The sequence below is a fragment of the Corapipo altera genome, unplaced genomic scaffold (assembly GCF_003945725.1).
Source record: "Corapipo altera isolate COAL_440 unplaced genomic scaffold, ASM394572v1 45, whole genome shotgun sequence".
Classification (NCBI taxonomy): Eukaryota; Metazoa; Chordata; class Aves; order Passeriformes; family Pipridae; genus Corapipo; species Corapipo altera.
In genome coordinates this window covers 8,572,482-8,592,363 of record NW_020884877.1, presented here as the reverse complement: position 1 = coordinate 8,592,363, position 19,882 = coordinate 8,572,482, and the positions used below count along the sequence as shown (strand labels likewise).

The following is a 19,882-nucleotide window of genomic DNA, read 5'->3' as shown; positions in this document are numbered from 1 at the left end:
CTTCCTTTCTGCTATTAATCTGTAAAAGGGAAAGGAGATTTTAAATGGCCTCTTAGTATATTGCTTTATAAAACTGCTGATTCTAGCAGCACCGGAATAGGAATACATACTAATGTAGGAAACACTGAAGGCAGTCAGAGCCTACTCCATTTATGGAGGAAAAGACTAATAGCTCCATTTTAACAAGGCTCTTAACACTTTGGGCCATCAGCAGGCATTGAGTGAGTGAAATTGGGAGAGCTCCTGTGTGCTAAAAGCATCGAAGTTCACCGTTTGGTACCCGATGGAGCCTTCCTGATAGAATTGTGCTCCCCAGCCAACTCCAGTTGCCATCTTGAAAACAAACCAAGTAGCGAGCTGGCATTTGACTGAGTGCACTAATGCTTCACTTCTGAAATGGCACCAGATGATCAGAGGTGCACTTAACTCCCAGCTGGATACTTAGCTTTGCGGTGGCATTAGGGAAAGTTTCTGGATTCTCGTTAAGAATGAAAGAAAACCCGTTTATATCATATTCTGTAGTTAAGCAAAACATGCAAGTGGAGGGGAAAAAAGCAAACTTGGGACTAAGATGTTAGCTTTAATTCAGGTAGTTATCCCAGCGTAATCAGAAAGGGTGTTCTTAATTAGATTATGTCCTCATGTTACTGAATTCTAGGAGGAAGGCCAGCCAGGGAAGAAGAGAGAGTATCCCAGCTAGCAGGCAGACGAGGGAAAGGCTCTGAAAATTGTACCTGTTCTAAACACTTCTTTGATACAGAAGCCTTTCTTGTTAGCAGTGATAAGATTATGTATGGGATTTGGAGCTTCTTTGAGCCCCTGCCTTTCTTTTGTTGATTTTGGCATGTTGCAGCATCATGTGTTCTCTGCTTATCGTTTTGAGATGCATTGTTAGTAGCTGGGCTGCATAATTGATCTTCATCTCTAATTACTCTCCTCTCCACAGGTGCCTGGAAAAGGTCCAGATGGGAGCTCATACAATCTTCACTTCGAGGGGATGGAAAGGCAGTATGCATCTTTACCCAGGTACAACACCAAGCCTCATACACGCTCTCTGATTCACCTTCCTTCTGATGGGTAGGGAAAGCAGCCCACACCTGATGTCTGGCTCTAACATGAGAGATTATTTTGTAGTTTTGTCTTGTCACCTTTTGCTGCTGATTTAGTATCATCTTTATAACTGTACTATTAATTTGAACTTTTGAATTTTTAAAGAAAGGTCTCTCATTGAACATGTCAGTAAGAGTCATGATCCACAGGTAGAGAACATGACATTGAGGGAGCCGGCTCTGCAAGAGTTATAACAGGTCGTAGCAGGGCATAAATGACTGAGTTTGTAGTGATATAATTCTAGCTGGCATTGACAGAGTGCTGCTGTGGAAAGCCTCCACTACAGCAACCACAGCTCCTGAAGTCCCACTGCTGCTGCAAGGGCTGTCTGACGAGCAGTCCTATTGCAGTAGAGCATCTCTGTGCTTTAACTGAACACTGTGGAAATGCAAGTAAATCCTCTGAGGGCTTTTTTTAATTTTTAATCCTTATCAACTCAATGAAGAGCAATTCTACTCTGAAACCAGTGGGGCATAACAAAAAGGAAGCATTTCAGAGATTTCAGTCCCATTTCTATGGGAGTTCTAATAGCAGAGTGTAAGATAAAGCAAGCCAGAAAGGGGAGTGAGAGGATACTAGAAGAGATAGTGGGAAGCAGTGAGAGGAAAACAAAAATAGAATAATAACCCACCTTTAGAATTAGAGGGCTGGGCAAGTCCTCAGAGGGGTTGCCCAGTCCACTTCCTGGACCTACAAGCAGAATAATTTGTAAAAGCACAGCAAAAATAGCTATTTACAAGTAAGAAGAGATTCTTTGTTGTGAAGTACTGTTGGTATTTAGGAAATCAGAGAATTGTTTCTTTCTGCTGGTTTTTCTTTTTCCACTGAGCTATTTCCATTCAAAGGTGTCATGAGAGGTGTGTCTGCAGTTTAGTTACTGCCTTCAAATTATATTTGTGTCAGCCATTTTTTGGAGATTCATCCTGTGCAGTAACTGGCTTTTCTAACAGCAGTGTGTCTTGTATGTATTTTCTGTCTAACTATGGATATTCTTACTTTTCTGGGTAAATAGACATCTTTTTTATGTTTTTCAGCGCTCACGTTTCCTGACATGTTTTTAGCTGTGATTTTTGCATGTTAGTTAGGTGTAGTTTAAATACGCATGCTCTTTTTTATTTATTTTAAACTTCAATTTTGTTGAGTACTTCCTTGTGGATTACAAGACTAAATGAGTAATTGGTGCCCAGTGTAACTCTCTACAGCAATTTTCGTATTTGTGTGTCATGTCTTCTTTTATTCGTTTTCCTTTTAAGAAAATCAACCGTATTTTTTTCAAGCATTATAAAATGGAAATTTTCCAGTGAAGTAACTTCCATCACCCAAAATTGTTTTTATTTCACCAGTATTCCTTCAAGTGAGGATGACCAGAAGTGAGCACAGCAGTGCAGAGGTAGACACGCCCTTGCTTTATGTAGCAAGTGTTCTCAGTATTCCTTCTATATTGTTCCTTTCCAAACTGCTGCATCCTCAGCGTGTTCCCTAGGTGTGTGTACTGCTTGTATCTACAACCTATGTTTTTGTGGGTTTTGTTTGGTTGGTTTAGTTGGGTTTTTTTGAAGTAGATTTGTCTGAATCAGATCATGAATTTCACAGTGTTCTTCCCCAAACTTCCATTTAACTTGCTAGAAACTCAACTCTCCAGCTCTTGTGACAGGTTTGAGTATTTAGCTGGCTGGGACTCCCCGTTTAGGAAGTCATCCAAATATTCACTAAGCTTTTGAAGATCAGCCTGAAGAGTGTCTTTTCTCTCAGTGCCTAAGGAGATTATGCTGGAGAGTGAGAAGACCTGCACTTCAGCAGGGTTGTGTGTGCTTCCTGACCCGCACACTCGCACTGCTGCACACAGGCCACGCCATTGCCACGTCTCCAGAGGATTTCCACCCTGGCAGGAACAGAGCTTTGGGACATCACACCCTTGGGTGTGCCTGCAGTCCAGCAATCAGCTGCTGCTTTTTATATTTAGGTTTTGTAAGTTTTGCAGTTTCATGTTACTGCAGTAATTAAGCTTTGGCAGTCACAAATGAGTAGATTGCTACAGTGAAGTCTAAATCCAGAAGAAGGGGATGCAGTCTCATTGCCAGCCACTAATGGAAATGAGTGATTTCTTTTGTTCTCATGGCTGACTGCCCAGGAGTGTAGAGGAATCCAGGTAAAAGCTACCCATTTGCCATCCTCTTCTCAGTGAAGGATCCGTGAAAACTACTGTAATGGGTAACATTATAAAAAAAAAAAAAAATTAAGAGAAAGAAATGGGAATGTAGAAAGAAATACAGAGTTAGTATTTCCTCAAAAGAGTAGCTTTCTTCTCCCCAGCATTTTAGTATTAGTTCATGGTTTCCTGCCTTTGGGTTTATTCCACTCCTTGTTTTTTCCTGTTGTCACCGTGGTGAAACCACTGAGCCTCATTTGGTTTATAATTGTCTGCATACTTAGCCATTTAAGCCCAGTTTAATAAGAGATACTCAAAAAGGCTTCAGATGAGGGTTGTAGATGGTGGGAAACAAATTCTTATTGCAATATTGTGTTGAATCCAGGAGGATATGACCTTTGCCTGCTGCTCTGGTGTGGAACACACAAGGAAAGCACTTGGACTGCATCCAGTTGCACAGGATGAGGAGGGAGGAGGGGATCTGTGCTATGTCAAGAGTAGCTGGGACCTACACAGTGAAACTGTTCTGCTCACCTGAAAGCCAGCAGGACTCATGCCAGTGTGTGTGGGCACAGACAAATTGAGTAAGAGAGCTTTGATTTTCCTCCCCACAGGGCAAGAAGGAAGAATATTCATCTGCCAAATATCTTTATGAATATTTGGTGCCCCTAAGGCACTGTCCCATTCCTTTGCAAAGGCATGCATCCTGCATGAAGGAGAAGTCAGATTGCCAGCAGCATCTGAACATATCTGCTGCTGGGTTGTAGAAAGCTAAGCTAAGCTTTGAAACATCATTGTGACTTTGCCTTTTTTATTTTTTCTTGGTGTATTTTTCTGATTTTCTCTGAAGCTGGTAATTTAAGTCTATATATTATGGGCCCAGTTCAGGTGATATAAATCTGTATTAACTGTATTTGAGGAATTCAGCTGTCAAACGTGTTTGCCTTTTCAGTAGTTGCCACAGCAAATTCAGTGTCTTGGTCTCCCTGAACTCAGTGATGACCTTTTTGCCTTTGAGTGGAGGATCTGTTCCTCTGTAAGGTTACATTTTTAATTAACGGCTCAAAACAGAAGGCAGCAGCCTTTGGAGAAAAGGCTTTGTATGTGACTGGCCTAAGGAGTGGCAAGCTGAGGTGTGTAGTTAAGTTTCTAGGTAAAATAATGCCATCCTGTAGACTTGCTCTGGAAATCTCTACAGAGGCAAACAGCTGAATTAGATGATAAGTGGCTGTGGCAGGAGAGTGGCAGGTCTTCATCTCTCACTGCACTGTGCTGTTCTGTCTGCCGAAAGCAGCAAAATGGGAAAGGCAGAATGGAAGGCTTTGCAAGAGAGATACAGTTCTTTGCACTCAATGCTTACATGTTGCCCTGAGGCTACAGCTAAGTAGTGTTCAGTAGTAGTATTAAGCAATGGTAAATCCTTCTGCTTAGGAGGAGAATGGCTTGATTCTTATACCTTTTAGCCTCTTATTTTGGGAAGAAGAGCAGGGCAAGGCTGTGGGAGCCAGAAAAACAGTTATATCTTTTAAACTGTTTTTAATGCCTGTTTTCTTGGTGTAATCTAGCATATTTTCCTGATGGAGCTGTGGAACAGATATGAAGCTGAAGCTGCTCTATGTGTTCATAGTTTTATTTTTGAGCTTGCTTTTATGGAAGTCTGTCTTAATGTAAATCACAGTCTTGCTAATGGCAGCCTTGTTTGGAGAAATCTCATGTTCAAGGACATGTTCTTTTCTGCGTTGATGGAGAAGCTGGCCGTGACCAAAAGCAGACTGACAGACACTGAGACGGCACACTGGTGACGTGATGAGTGTGGATTAGAAAGCTCAGCCATCTTCCCAGTAAGAAATGCTGATTCCAACGGAAAACTAGCACTTCAGGCTTTCTCTGGAATCCTCATATAACTGAAAAATGCATTTTTGTCAAGAAAAGGGGTGGGAACAGAAAGGCTGTAAGAGCATTAGAAAAGAACTGCTAGCATGGAAAAATGAGTTCAGGCTGTGTAGATGGGTTCAGCTGTATTGCTGTGGCTGGGAGGAGACTGCTGAGCAAACTGGTGATTGGCTCACAATCGTGAAACTGGGAAACTTGGAAGTGTATTAAGTAACCAGCCTTTCCATACAGTGGCATTGGGTAGTCTTCCCATGCTGGAAGCTTCTATTCAGATTGACCATGTAACTTGCACTTCTTAAGGCAGTAGCTAAAAGCAGCACACTCTCCATTTCTAGGTATGATACAGAAAGAACAGTTTTGATCACCTTGCCTGAGCCCTCCAAGACCTTCTGCATTTCTGCATCAAACTAAATTTCAATTTTGATCCATTGCATTACTTTTATAAATGTATTTACAAAAGAATCGAACCTGGAATTAGAATGTCACATTGTGGTGAATTAATTACATTCTTCAGAGGTTAATTATTTTACTCTTTAAACAGATTATGCCTTTTTTTTTTTTCTTGAAGTCTGACATTACCCAATTTCAGTTTCTAGATACTATGGTAAATATTTTTTCTGCTATATTTTAGAACTCAAGCCTGCAAAATGCCTCCCCTTGAGTATTTTTAACCTCCCTTTCAATAAATTAAATAGACTGAACACACTATAGAGCATGAAAAAACAGCATTGACTCAAGGGGCCGGAGTACCCTTGCAGTCAATTTATGAGGTAGCCTCTAGAGTTAAGTCAAAAACATTTCCAGCTCTTTGCATCAAAAGCAAAGTTTTGGTAATAGCCGTGTCATGAAGAGATAAGGTTCCTCAAATATAAGGACTGGATTACTTAGCAGGTTTCATTAGCTTCTTCTTGCACTGGAGTGTTCTTGCCTTTGTTTTACTAACCAACTGTATTTCAAAATGCAGAATTTCTGTAATTTAATTGAATCCCAAAAACATCATCAGAAAGTGACTTGACACAAATCACGAGAAAAAGTTAATTGTCTGTTAAATAAGGCTCATCATTCATCATTGTCTAGCAGAATCTGAAATTAATATACTGACATTACTTAAATATGTATATGGTATATTCTCCTGGTTAACAAAAAAGAAATCACAATTTTAGTGCAGACTATAATTAGCTGTAAATCAACTTGTCAGAGCATTCCCAGCCTCTGGGAATTGACTAGCCAAGGACCACAGATGAAAAAGCAAGGTTTAAAATCAATTATTTAAATCAAAATTCCTTGCCTGTTGGTTTAAATCACAATTAATTTTTTTTGCTTTGAATCACTTTGATTTAACTTATTCCATCCCATGTTGCAAAAAATCTGACCCCATTCTTATTTTGTATACTTCATCTACATTCCTCCTTGGTGTCCAAGAGTTTGTTGCACAGCATTGACCCAGCATTGCAGTCAGGGTTGTAGCCATCAGCTGGAGGATGTGATGTCCTGGTTGGTTCTGATGTTGACCCGTCTGCCCTGACAAATGCCATGCAGTGGCACAGGGGTTCTCAGTGACAGTGTTGCTCTGTCCCACAGTACAGCTGCTGTCCTGCCAAGTTATCTGCCAGAGACCTTCTTGGTGCTTGGACACTTCTTAGTAACAGCCTGCTTCTCTGTTTTTCACTGTTCCTCTCTTCAGTTGATTTCATTATGTGGCTCTACTGAATTTGCCTTTTTTTTTTTTAGCACAAAATTGTGCTTTATGGCAGGTAGAAGGTGACAATGCTGATGCAGACCGCAGCAAATGCCATTGCTACCTTTTAATACTGTTAAAATTGGAGAGTTGTTCATCTGGTTAAAAAGAGCGTCTGTGATATATTTTCATAAAGCGGGAAGGAGGGGTGCGAAAACTCTAATGGTAGTGAAATAATTTATCAACCCTGTTGAGAATCACCCAAGTTTTATTCTGTCAGTGAAACCATGTTATTGGACATATGTCACACAGCTACAAAGCAAGCCTGTTAACTTTCCATGTATAATATAATACACAGTATTTTTAGTAGTGCCCAGGATTTTCCTCCAAAGGGGTGGAAACCAGTGAAGGGCAGGACATGGGAAAATATTTTGTCATTCCAGGAAGCTGAACAAAGTCTGTATCTCTCTCATTTCTCCTACTGATTAAAATAAGAGCATCCAGAGGAATATTTGAGAACCAATTGTAAGTGGTCTTTTTAAATTTCTTACATAAATCATATTTTTTTAATATCCCCCTGAAATAACTGCAAAACTAAGAAGACTTGATAATTTGGAGTCTTAAATAGGAAGAAAACTGAGTTGGGTGAAAAAATGAATGGCCCACCTAATTTTATCACCCTAGTCATATGAAATATAAGTAATATTCAAATGGTACATTCTCCAGTATACTCAATTATTAACTTTCTCTTCTGTTTTAATCAACTAAAGTAGTATCAGTAACTCAGGGATATTTTTTTAAATATGATTTTTATCTTGACAGCTGTGCTTTTATTGAAAATGCAGCAAAATCTCGTCTGTCTGTATCTTCCAGTGTGGTGATCTCATTATAAATGAAATACGTGTATGGTTTTAGTTGGGTTTTAAGTGCTGGCAGGTGAATTTAGAATCAATTTTAATGGAAATGCTGGTCCTGCTCAAGGACCTCCAAGATATGTTGCAATAAACCAGCCAAGATGAAATACAGGCAAAGAAAAAAAGATCATTCTTACATGCTAGAGCCCAAGCTTGAGAACCAAGCTGATGTGCTCATGAAAAGATTACCTTAAATCCATTTGCTTAACTAACTTTTCTTAACTCTGGAAGATAGTAAAACTGATTGCTGTGAAAACTGCCCAGCATCTAAGAATGTCAGGAAAGTCATTGTATTTCAAGAAGAACAGAGTCCAAATCCATAGCAGGTCACCAGATCTGTGATAATGTACACGCAGCAGAAAGCTGGAAGTGCTCTGTGGCAACTTGTTCTGTTCCATCTCAGTTTGAGTTCCTCTGCTGCAGTGTGCCATGGTACTAGTATCACTTCAGTGTCATATGTGAAGTCTGAAGGCTTTTTTTTCATATATAGTGTCAAAAGACATTTTTCCAAAAATGTGCAGAGTTCATAAATAACTTGTGTTATGCCTTCTACAGGGCGAGTTTAGGGCATTAAAAGCAGAACAGGTAGGAAAAGGGTCAATGTACTATAGACCTTCTAAAAAATGGTCTTGTGTCTCTAAGATTTGACTGAAAGGAGGAAAGAAATTTGTAAACAGGATCACAGTTTCAGAAATCTCTGTGGTGAATACAAAAGGAAGGAGATTTGGTTGTAAAACATACCTTCAGCTTTCTAATAAAATAGAAATATTACTTGAAATGAACATGATGGTTCTATCCAAGCCAAAGTATGTCTAAATACTGAAAAAGTATACTTTAGAAAGTCAGAAAGGTCAAGGTTCATGATATCAATCATGGATTGCAGCCATCAGGCCACTTCTGTAATTTCCATGGGAATAACTAAAGAAAATTGACCAAAGAAAATGTCTGTGACAACTGGGACATAGCTTGAAAAAAACCACTAAAAGCCAGATGTCCCAGAAGAATACTTTGGAAGTGTAGAAGGAGGCAGACAGAGATGGGGTTTGTCAATTTTCCTAATAAGTCAGTCAACTCCTCATAGCAAAAAGCCAGTTAATGCAATATGGAATAGTTTAAAAGTCAATTAATATTTTGAAACTAAACAGCCGGCCTTTTGCAAGGACATACTATCCGGAGTAAATAAAAATACTTTCAAGTGTCACATTTACAGAAAACATGGATCTGGTATGAATTTTAGTGTATAATCAGGCATAAGGACCTCCCACTCAAACTAGGGGCACCAAATTCAGCTAAAAAATACAGGAGATGGAGGAAAATGTTGCCTTTGAACAAAAGGGCTTGAATTAATATTATAAAATTTAATGAAGTCATGGAGACATTGCCTCAGAAGAGAAAGCTGTATTAACTATGCCTCCAGTGAGTAAAAGAACAAAACAACTGTTAGGGAACAAAATATTAATGAAAGAAAGAAGTGTCAGTACAAAATGGTTAGGTTGAGATGAAGGATCTGTGGAAAAAAGATAAGTGAATGCAAATTAAAAAGAAGATTAAATTAAAAACCAAAAGGATATATCCCATAGAATGCATCAACAGAGTGATGTGCTGAGTGAAACCTGGGGAATAAGATGTGTGCTCCAAAATGCAAATGTATCCGTTGCATTGTTGAGATGGATATTGAAATTGCTCAGGAGACCACCAGACTGGGAAGCTCAGCTGGCTGCTATGTAGGTATGGATATTTGGAATAAAAATGTTCCTGCTTATATTGGGTTATAATTCAGAACTGATCAAAAAGTACAGGCTCTAGGCTGCAAAGGTGAGAAAGTGCATTGTAAAGTAAGGCAACTTCACTCCCGTTCTTGGCTTTGGCTTTCCCTTGATAAATATCTCTGGAGGTGCCGCTGAAAGATGGCTGTCAGCAAACGTGCTTTAAAAACAGCTAACAAAGGAGAAATGAAGGAAGCCAACAGTATCAGGTGTAAATATGTATTATTTTGAGGATGTTGGATCAGGAATTTTTGAGTGAGCTTCCTGCAGCTCTCAGTGTTGTGTATGAGCCTCCTGTATGTTCTGTCACTGCTCAGCTGTGTTCCTGTGAGCAAACAGCAGCTTTGCAATGGCACCTTTTGCTCAAAGGCAGATTGCAGTTAGTTCTCCATATTAGTTCTCAGCCAATTCCTTTGTCTCCATCCAATCTTTGCAAAGAGTGCTTAGGAAAAAAGAAAAAAACAAAAAAAACACCACCACCCTACAGGAAATATGTTAAAAAGGACAAGGACATTGTACTGTCACGATGGCAAATTTCAGGCTTCTAATAGCAAGCCATTTAAAATGAGTTTCTTATAGGTATTCTTATGTACATGTTTAGAAAGAGGAAAGGAGATTATGATGATGAAGTGAATTGTATGTGGACAGTCTTAATTGCATGCTGCAAGGTAATGACAGGCTGTGAAATCTTAAGACCTCAAATATACTCCTGTGTCCTTTTACAAACATGCAGGGGACAGAGTCGTGAGGACTCAGTGTGCCACCCACCGAGAAAGGAGGAACAGGGTGGGGGAGATGTGAGCGGTAGAGAAACACAAGGGCAGTGTGTTAAGCAGACCTGCCGTTGTTTGTTATCCTTGGTGAAACCCTGCCTTGTGAGGAAAGAGCTTTTACATAAACTGGTGATTAAAGGAAAGAGGTATCTAATTTGGGAATAAGAGAATCACTAAAGAATTTAATAGGAAAAACAGTTGCTAGAGCAGCTGTTTTAAGACAACTCATACAATTGGCAGCCAAACTGCTTCCATTTCATAAGAAGGTGACATATTTAATTTCTCTGCACAGAAGTCTTAAATATATCAGGAGAATAGTCTGAATTCTAGAAGGTTTTGTCCAAATTCCTTTGCTCAAATATTCACCAAAGGCGTTTATGTTGCTCTTCCACTACGTTGCTTTAGAAAGTCGTGCTTTGGATGGGTTGATCCAGCTTAAGTAACAACTAGAAATGTTGTAGAAGCTAGAATGAATCTGATCCAGAACCACTGCAGTCCATGTGTTCCTAATGATTGCAATCAACAGTTGGTTTAGAGTGAAATGCAGCCACCATTAGAGCACATTCTTTGATTTCTTTACTGTCTGGGTCAGCTTGGTAGTAATTTGATACGCTGTGATTAGGTTATTTGGGTTTTTGGCCCACCAATGTTAGCAGTTTTCAGATTTTGGAGATCCTAGTAAAAGGAATACATCTTTTCCTGCTTGATAAGTTGTTCTTCAGCCCATCCAATCTTATCACAAATATAAGTGAAGTAAAAGTACTCCTTAAAAATTAACATAATTCAATTGTTGAAGAATTGCAAATATTCAGATCACTAGTGGTTGTGGACCAGTAACTTTGTTAAGAGCAAGCATAGAGCTAAAACTCCTGTAGTACCCTGTTAGAAAGGATTAATTCCTGCTTTCTTGAGAATCTTTACCCTCATCTCCAGGCTTGGAAAAGATTGCATTGTTCTAGCATTTAATAGTTATGTAAATTAGCACTTTGTCATTTAGCACCTGTGCAAAATTTTCTACTAGAACAGTTCTCTCAAATATGGCATAAACAAAGCACAAGATGCACAGTGACACTGTTCTTTTGTTGATGCTTATTTGAGAAAATCTACATAAGCTATTGAGCATCATTACCAGAGGTAAAGATGTCGTGGATATGCCAGAAACGCGCCAGAAAAACTTTGTAGGCGTGTGGTTGGTGTTAAATAGCACATAGACCATTAGTCAGACTTTCAGCAAGCTTTATTTTGGAAATATATTAAATACCACAATGCATATGTCAAAAACTTAACCACATCTTTATGATGATGGTAGTGTCTTTGCTGTAATCAAAAATTTTGTCTGCCAAATGTTACTTAGGCTGGCTATAGAGATATTGAGAGAACTCATATCTTCTGCTGGCTTCTGCCTGGTGTTGCTGTGGCCTCCACTGATTCTGTGCTCTGTTCTGCATGAGCAGATGGGATCCTACAGCTGTTTGAATAAATATTAGTTTTAAAGAGTTATGCTGCTCTGATTAACCATACAATGAGGGGGGAAATGGCAGGGGGGAGAGCACCTAAAGAATCTCTCTGCTTCAGGCCTCTTGCCCAAAAGCATTCATTTAAAAGTTTGAGCAGTGATGAGGTGAGGAGTTATGTAAACTGGAAGCTGTTCCTCAAATCACCATCTTCTCTCTGCACAGAGAGTAATTGATAGCTTATGTGCTTGTAACAGCTGAAAAAATAGAGCAGAACATGCAAACACGTCCACTGTATAATATACGTGGGAAGCAAGTGGAGGAGAGTGTTAACTTTAATAGAAAGCGAATTATCTGCCATTTTTGTTCCACCTCAGATGTAATTCAGCAAGGAGATTGGATCTGTGCACTAGATAGTGTAAAACAGTGCTTTGGAAATTGGCAGCCAGAGTTCCATCCAGAGGGCAGGAAATGTGTGAACAACACCCAGCCCAGGTTATCAAGCAAAACCCCAAGCCAGTACGGGTCCTTGGATATTGAGTAGCTGGCACTTTTCTTCATTTAAAGAAAAATCGTTTTACAGGTGAAGGGAGATACTTTGAGAGCAGTCTGTTGTAGATCATGGCAAAATCTGGGAAGCAAAACCAATATCAGCAGGATTTGACAGTTGAAAATCCATGTGAATGGCTGTTTGCTTGGATCTAGGTGCTAGTGAATTGTTGTATATACCCACATATCCACAGGTTAATGGTCCCTCATTTAGCATTTTTGCTATGAATTTTGGTTCAGTTTGAGATACTGTGCCTTAAGGAAAAGGGACGTTTGTTTACTGAGAACTGAGATGTCTTCAGTATGAAAAGAGTGTGGTTTTTTAGCAGCATGGTATGGTCACAGTTTTTCCCTTTGTTTTGCTTTTTGAAGGAGGTAATAGTGAGACGCTCTTGAACGGAACTCAACCACCCTACACAATAGCTGGGACAAAACAAGTAGAAAAAGGATGCTAACAATCCTTCCTCTAAAGATCCTCAAACAGCAAACACATTTTACAACTATACATTCAGCAATTAAAGATTTCCAGACTCAGTTAAAAGCTTTGAGGATCCCAGCAGCCGTGCTCAGAAAACCCATGCGACTTCTCTGTGCATAGACTTCTGGTAGTCTTCTAATTAGCTTTGTAGGAGTCTCTGAAGGCATCTGGGTTTCTCACTGACTAGGGAATTAGGATGAATTTAGGCTGCCTGAACATACCAGTGCTGGTTTTGAGCATCTTCTGTACGGATGCCTTTACCACATGCCATGCTGCAGCCCCCTCTGGAATGGCCAGCGGGAGCAGCTCAGTGGTGCAGGGCTGTGCTGCGGCACTGACTGCACCGCGCTGGATGGCAGAAAGCACAGAGCAGATCAGTTTGCAACGAAAGGGAGTTTAAAAAAAAAAAAAAGGGCAAATTCAATTAGTCAGTTGAAATTGAGTTGGGGTTTACACTTGATTTTTTAGGCCCAGATCCATCAGAGCACTTAAGCACCTGCTTTACCTTGAATTTAGCTCTTCAGTATTAGTCATTTGCTCAGCTATCAGAGGCCTCCAGGAAACCTGGGCTTAAACGGGCATTGTAAAGCATGGAGGATGGATGGCAGACAGGCAGTAGTACTTGGACAAATTTCATTTTTTTCACTCTCTGCACTTTATGTGGTGTAAATAATGCCTGCTTAATGCAATGCTTTTTGTTGAATACCTTGTAAATAGTGTGAAGAAAAGTTATTTAAAGAATAATCTGACTTCTTCTTTGAAAAGACTCGTTAGTAGTCTTAACCTGGAATCTCTTTAGTCTTACTGGGGGGAATAACAACCTCAGTGTCATTTTGGTTTGATTTCTTTGTATGAAGGGGTAACAGCTCTCCCTTCTCTCTTGTCACCAAACATCTGAAGCAAGCTCTATTATTGAGAGATTACTGTCATGGTACTTGGCTTTACAGAGGTTTCATCAGAAACATTTTGGTTTTAATGGACAATGGAAAATTTTCAGCTGTCCATTATTACACTTCTTTGTACACAGTCTAAAAATATAAACTGAAATTATAATTACATCTGTAATTCTGGGTCCCAGCTGAGATCACTTTAATCGCAATGTAAGGGAAAAAAATCAATACAGATCCTTTAACCCTTGTCTTTTCCTCCTTAGACATTTTCAGTTGTACTAGGTTATACCACAAGTTTTGTAAGTTTTTCAGGGGATTTGAGTATACAGAAACAATTTTGCATCCTCAGAATGGTATTCCTGCTTTATGCTTTTCTGACTTAAAAACTGTAGTGTTGTTCTTGAGTAATGGTTTATATTGTAGCTGCTTAATACAATATGAAGTTTCTTCCTTTTACTTTTGGATCATTAAAAAGAGGGGCCTTTGAAATGTTGTAAAGTTCTTTTAAAGAAAATCCTATTTTACTGGAAGTTGAGTTGCACATATCTTTTTTTAAGAGGAACCCAAGTCAGCATTAAAGATTTAACATTGAGATTTGGAAAAGACATCATTCTCAACTCTCCACAGGCTCTCTCTACTGTATTGTGCTTTATGCCTCTGGGTTTCAACTAGTACGCCTGTCAAGGTTAAATATTACCATATTTGGGGGGGTTGTATCAACATTTGCAAGTACACAAGTGCCATCAAGTGTTTTGTGTTTCTGAAACCTGCACCTTTCTGCAAACCTGGAGTTAAACTAATAGTTGCTTTGGTTTGAGTTAGCATCTGAGGAGGAAAGGAGAGGTTGTTTTGTGCTGTAAGACCTGTGCAAACTATTAATTGTCCACTAATTGCAACTTCCTCTGAAACATCTGGCTCTGGTAATAGTCATGGATGTGATGCTGCAGATTAGGGCACACTCCACTACATTGCCCCAGTTACCATGCCGTTAATATGTAAAATAAGTAAATGTAACATCCATGTAGCAGAAATGTGCTGTTCACCTGGTAAAATGTAGTTTCCTAGTAATTGCATATATTTTCCCTTTTTCTAGATCATGGGCACTCAAAAAGTAAAAAATAAATTAACAGCATTTTCATCAGTCTTTTTTTCTGACTACCTGAAAGACACAATTGAAAAGGAATGTTTCCATGTGGAGTGAGGCGTTTCAGCAACCCACATCTAGCACCCGAGCTATTTATTGAGGTCTAAGGCTGTCAGGCCTTAACTTCCTGACTTCATTCCAGGATACAGATGTCTCATTCTCTCCCTGCCCTCTCCTCCCCTTTCAGATACCATTCTCCTATACAAGAGCCTAATCCAATGATCATTGAAATGCTTCTATTGACATCCAGAGGCTTTGGCTGAGGCCGGATGAGTCTGGGGCATGAAGTTCCTCATTGCATCAAAGTTATTCCCTCTTCTCAGTCTGGTATCTATGCAGAGCACAGATCTCTTTCCATCTTTACTTCCCCCTGCAAAGTATCTTGATGTTTTTTATGAACATACCACTTCAAGTCTATCACATCATACAATCTGAAAATACTTAGAGTGATATTATAGTAGTGACCTTTATTGTTCATTAGTGAATCAGCAGCCGAGCTTACTGTGGCTTTAAATGAGCTATATAAATTGGTTGTTATTTTCAATTATGATTCCCTTGATTTGAACATACTAGAGCAAAGATAATTGATTGATTCATTATGTAAAAGATTGTTTCAAGTTAAGAGGGTGGTTTTATTTAAAAAGTTTTCCCCCAGCCAAATTGAGACATGCTGTCTGGAATCTTAGCCAGGTTCTTACCAGGTACATATCAGGAAGCGCTATTGCTTCTCTTTTTCTCACCATAGTAGCCTTCCTGGGTGGAGTAGGGATGCCTCTCTGATTATGGCGCTGTTGATTGTAATGTCAGCTGAAGCTGCTGACAGTATCATGTCTTGCACATAAGACTCTACTGCACATGGTACAGTCTTTGATACATGCTGTATGTAAACATTCAAAAGAAACTAAAGCCTATACCAGGCGGTGCTGTCCAAAGCCTCTCTTTATCTCAGTGCTGGCTTGCCCCTGTGTTCCAACTGCTGTGCTGTCACCTCTGCAAGGTATCACTAATTCCCAGCTGTTGGCATTGCTTTGCCAAGGATGCAGTGTTTTGATTTGTCTTTAAAGCATTTTTTTCCCATCTTCTGCTGTGTGTTCCGCTTTCAGCTTCAGGATCCGGATGTCTTCTATTCTAGATACATGACTAAGCTGATTGAACTGTTGCAACAGGCTGTACTTGCTCTCTCTAAATGCTTGTTGTGCTCTAAGGACTTTGCTGTTGCAAATTTTATCTTGTCATCTGTCATGCAGCACAGTGTGCAGATGGCACAGAAGAAATTTGTCTAGAAGCTACATATCTTGTTTGTTACAAGTGTTAGAGGGTTGCACGTGGATCTGGAATATTGACGATTGCACCAGTTTCCAAAGACCTTCTGGTAAGTCCTTCTGGGTGCGTGGTGCTGCCCCAGACCAGGAATGCATTGAAGAAAATCACATAAATCTGATGATGTCTTATTCATCTTGGACTGCTTGCTGGCATTGCCAGGGCTGGTGCTGCTGGGGAAGAAAGCAGAGAACAGTAGCCAGGCCAGGAGGAGATAGTGGTAAAAAACATGGTGTGTGCCATGGGCTCCAGGAATCCAAACCTAGACCTTGCTGAGGGAGGCAGAGAAGACAGTGGTGGATGTGGCATCTTGTCCTGTTGTCATGTCCACCCATCTCCAGCCATGGTCTAGCATGATGACCTCTGACTTCCAGATTTGCTTAAAGAAACAAACTCCTGCAAATGAAAAAGGGAAGAACTGAGCCCAGAAGTGTATGAAAGTCAGCAGTTACATTGTCTTAATCTGTGAATGGAATATATGACTTGTGTCTATTTGTAGGCATTAAAGCTAGCACCATGTCTACGAGTAAAAACGCCACCTGTGCCCATAAAGTGGTTTGGAGCTGTACTGTGCGTTTCCTCTGTGGTTCAAGTCTCAAAGAAACCTTACAGTGATGTATTTGGTAGTGGTGGTGTAAGTGTCTCATTCAAGCACAGCTATTCTGCAGGGTATATTGAGGGGGTGTTTGCTGATTCACGTCTGTCTCACTTCTCCAGAATCTGCTTCTGCTCCCAGGATCTGGTATGCTAAACTCTCCTCATCTGAGCAAGTCAACAGCCGGTCCCAGGCTGCCGCCTCAGAGAATGGCAGGGACTTTGTAAATAAAGGAAACAATTGAATGATAAGTTCACACTTCAGCACACTGCTTAACAACCTGATAACAGTTAATTACATACAGTATTTTTAAATGCAGCAAGGGGCAGATAACTCGTGCAGGGGTGGAGCACAGGCCCTTGGGCCTCACGACTGAAGGTTAACCTCTTACTCCCCATGTCCCTGAAGAGGGTGGTGGCCTGCAGCTCCGAATCTCAGCAGCTTTGAACATTTACTGGCTAGCAGGACTCGGGGTCATCCATGTAAAGTTTCCTCAACCACAGGGGGGAAGCTGTGCTCTGTCCCACAACTTGTAGGTCCCACTTTGAGAGCTTTGAGCAGGCAGAAAATGCATGGTAGTAAAACAAGGATTGTCTCCACCACAGGCAGCAGGTAGAGCATATCCAGTCAGGAGTCTCTCTGCTCACTGCAGCTGCACTGCTGTTCGTGTAACTGTAGAAGCTCTGAAGGAAGAAGCCAGCATAAACACAGCTGGAACGGGCGGCAGTCGCGGGGCGCTTGCGGCCGTCTGCAAGTCACAGCAGCTGCAGTCAGAGCTACTGCTCTCTGGGCACCGGGTGGGACGTTTCCGTCTCTCCTAGCCCGGTGGGATTGAGGGTTTGACCCTTGTTATTTAAAGCTCAACTTCAGGACATCTGCTGTCAGAGCACCCGCAAAGTTTGTGACTTAATGCAAGTCTAATTAACTGATTTGCCTATCCAAATCTGGAGATTTACACACTTCTATAGAGGCAGCTGTAAAGTTATAACTTCAGCCGTTTATCATGCCCTGAGCCTTTAAATCTCAATTATGAAAGGTGGTGTTTAATGGCTGGCTGGAAAATGGGTGGTTACCTGAGTGTTAATGGAGTGCAGCAAGCCAGGAAATGTATAATCTAATGCCTGTGTAGAAATGAACAGTTCTAACAAAAGAGAATATAGAGATGGAGGATGTACTTGCAGATTGTTTGTGCTGTATAGGAGCAAATCAGTACATGAGCAGTAGAGGAACAATGGGGACTGAAATACTGTCTGAAGAAAGAAATAAGAGCTGCTTGGTTTTAGGGTCCCTCTAGCCCCCAAAAAGTAGCCATTCTTCTCCTCTGGATCTTGAGCTTTGCCTTTGTTGCACAGGGGATAAAAGGGAATGACACATCTCAGTGAGTTTAACAGAATGTCTGGACCAGAAAGAAACAAAATGAAGGAAAAAAATAATCAGCTACAATCAGTTTCAAAAATAATTTTCCTTTTTTTTATTGAAGCATGGGTTTACTACCCAGTTTGTGCCATTGGAGGCAGAGTTGACAGCCATGCTTTATCATGCCAATAGGAGAAAAATGCTGTGAGGAATGCTTTAATTTAAATGAGAGATGCTCTAAGAAAAAAAAAAAAAAGCCTAAAAGCTTGGTAATAATATTAATAACCATTTCTTACAGGTTTTTACTAGCCGACTAAAGATCACACAGCATGTTAAGGTCCCAGCAGCTGCATAAAGACCTGGGCCCAGGTTGTTATGACTTAGAAAGATTCTTTTAATGATTTCTGCTATTTGTTGAAAATCATTTGAACAGCACAGCTGAATGGTCACCGTGCTTTAAATTTATTTCATGTGAAAAATGAGATCAGGGTAGAATTTGGGTCTAAGTATCTCTGAAAGCACTTCACAAAACCAGTGTGGATAGCAGTAGTGTGCTGTGAATGGACAGGCAAAGGTGGAGGCTTCCCTGCTCAGGAGAAGCTGGTCTGGAGTGGGTTCAATTTCTTCTGAAGAGGGATTTTGGCTATGGCAACAGAATTTCTCTTAAATCAAATTAAAAGCTCCTGTACCACCACAGGACCTTTAATTTTTACTCTGATAGCCTTCAAAAAAGCAGAGACCTGCAGTTGGGGTTAGGATGAGGCAGAGAGATCCAGATAGTATTTCTGGCTGTTGTGCTGCTGCTGCACTGAGGCCCATGTTGGGGCCTTGCCTTTGCATCTCACTCCCTTCTCACTGATTGCCTGCTCTTGAGGGAAGTAGCTGGCTTTTTTTCTCATGGCATGCAGAGCAACAGGATCACCATGTTTGTTGGAGCTGCTACACAGTAACACAGTACAAATATTACCATAGCACCGTTTTCACTTCAGCATCTCACCCCAGTGGTAGCAGTTGTCCGTGTGCATTCAGTAAATTTTTGTATTAGTTTGAGTTTGCATTGAAATGCAAAATTCAACTGAGAAATCTAAACATTTGCTTCTTTTGCTGGCTTAAGAGGCATATGTCCTTTAAAAAGTTTTCTCCCCTCCAACATAACTTGGCTGGCATCATCTCAGAAACGTGACTCGAGACCAAAGGCCAAGAACTCTTTTAGTCTATAGGAAGAGTTTTTGGCCCCCACTGATCTGCAAAACAAAAGACCAAAGGGACCTTAAAATCTCAGCCAGGTCTCTCCCTGATGGAGCCATGGGGGTTTCTGAGCAACAAGCATGACTGCTTAGCATTGAGAGTAGGTTACCAATGCCAAGAGGTTAATGACTCACATGGTATTATGTTGTGTTGAATAATGAGTAACATATGAAATGACACATGTTGTAATGACTCGCTACTTAAAGTACCAATCTACTTAAGATCCCTTTAAGCTTGAAGAGATCACAGAATAAGGATGTCTTGTTCAATAGGTGCTACTTTATTTTATGCTTCCTGGTAGAAGAGATGTACCATGCCTGAAAGCGTATGAACAAAACAAGTGAGGAATTGAGTAGGAAGGATTATTGCACTAGTTGTTTTGAATGCTTATTGGGCATTTACAGAGAACCAGCTAGCACATTTTTGGGTTTTGTTGCTGTTGATTCGAGGATTTTAATCCTGATTATCACAGTTCCTGTATTTGTAGGTTGGATTTAGGGAAGGAAAGAACGGGGAGTTTTGCCTGCAGGATGAGATTATCAGAAGCTGGTCTGAGATCTGCTCT

At 40.4% G+C, this 19,882-nt stretch overlaps 1 protein-coding gene across 1 annotated transcript in view; it reads left to right on the top strand.

Moving 5' to 3' along the window:
• Positions 1 to 19,882, top strand: part of PARD3B (par-3 family cell polarity regulator beta) — a 398,190-nt gene that overhangs the window by 366,710 nt on the left and 11,598 nt on the right. The window contains exon 22 of the mRNA XM_027636917.1: positions 947 to 1,026. Coding sequence (XP_027492718.1) covers positions 947 to 1,026 — 80 coding nt within the window. The remainder of the gene's footprint in view (positions 1 to 946; positions 1,027 to 19,882) is intronic.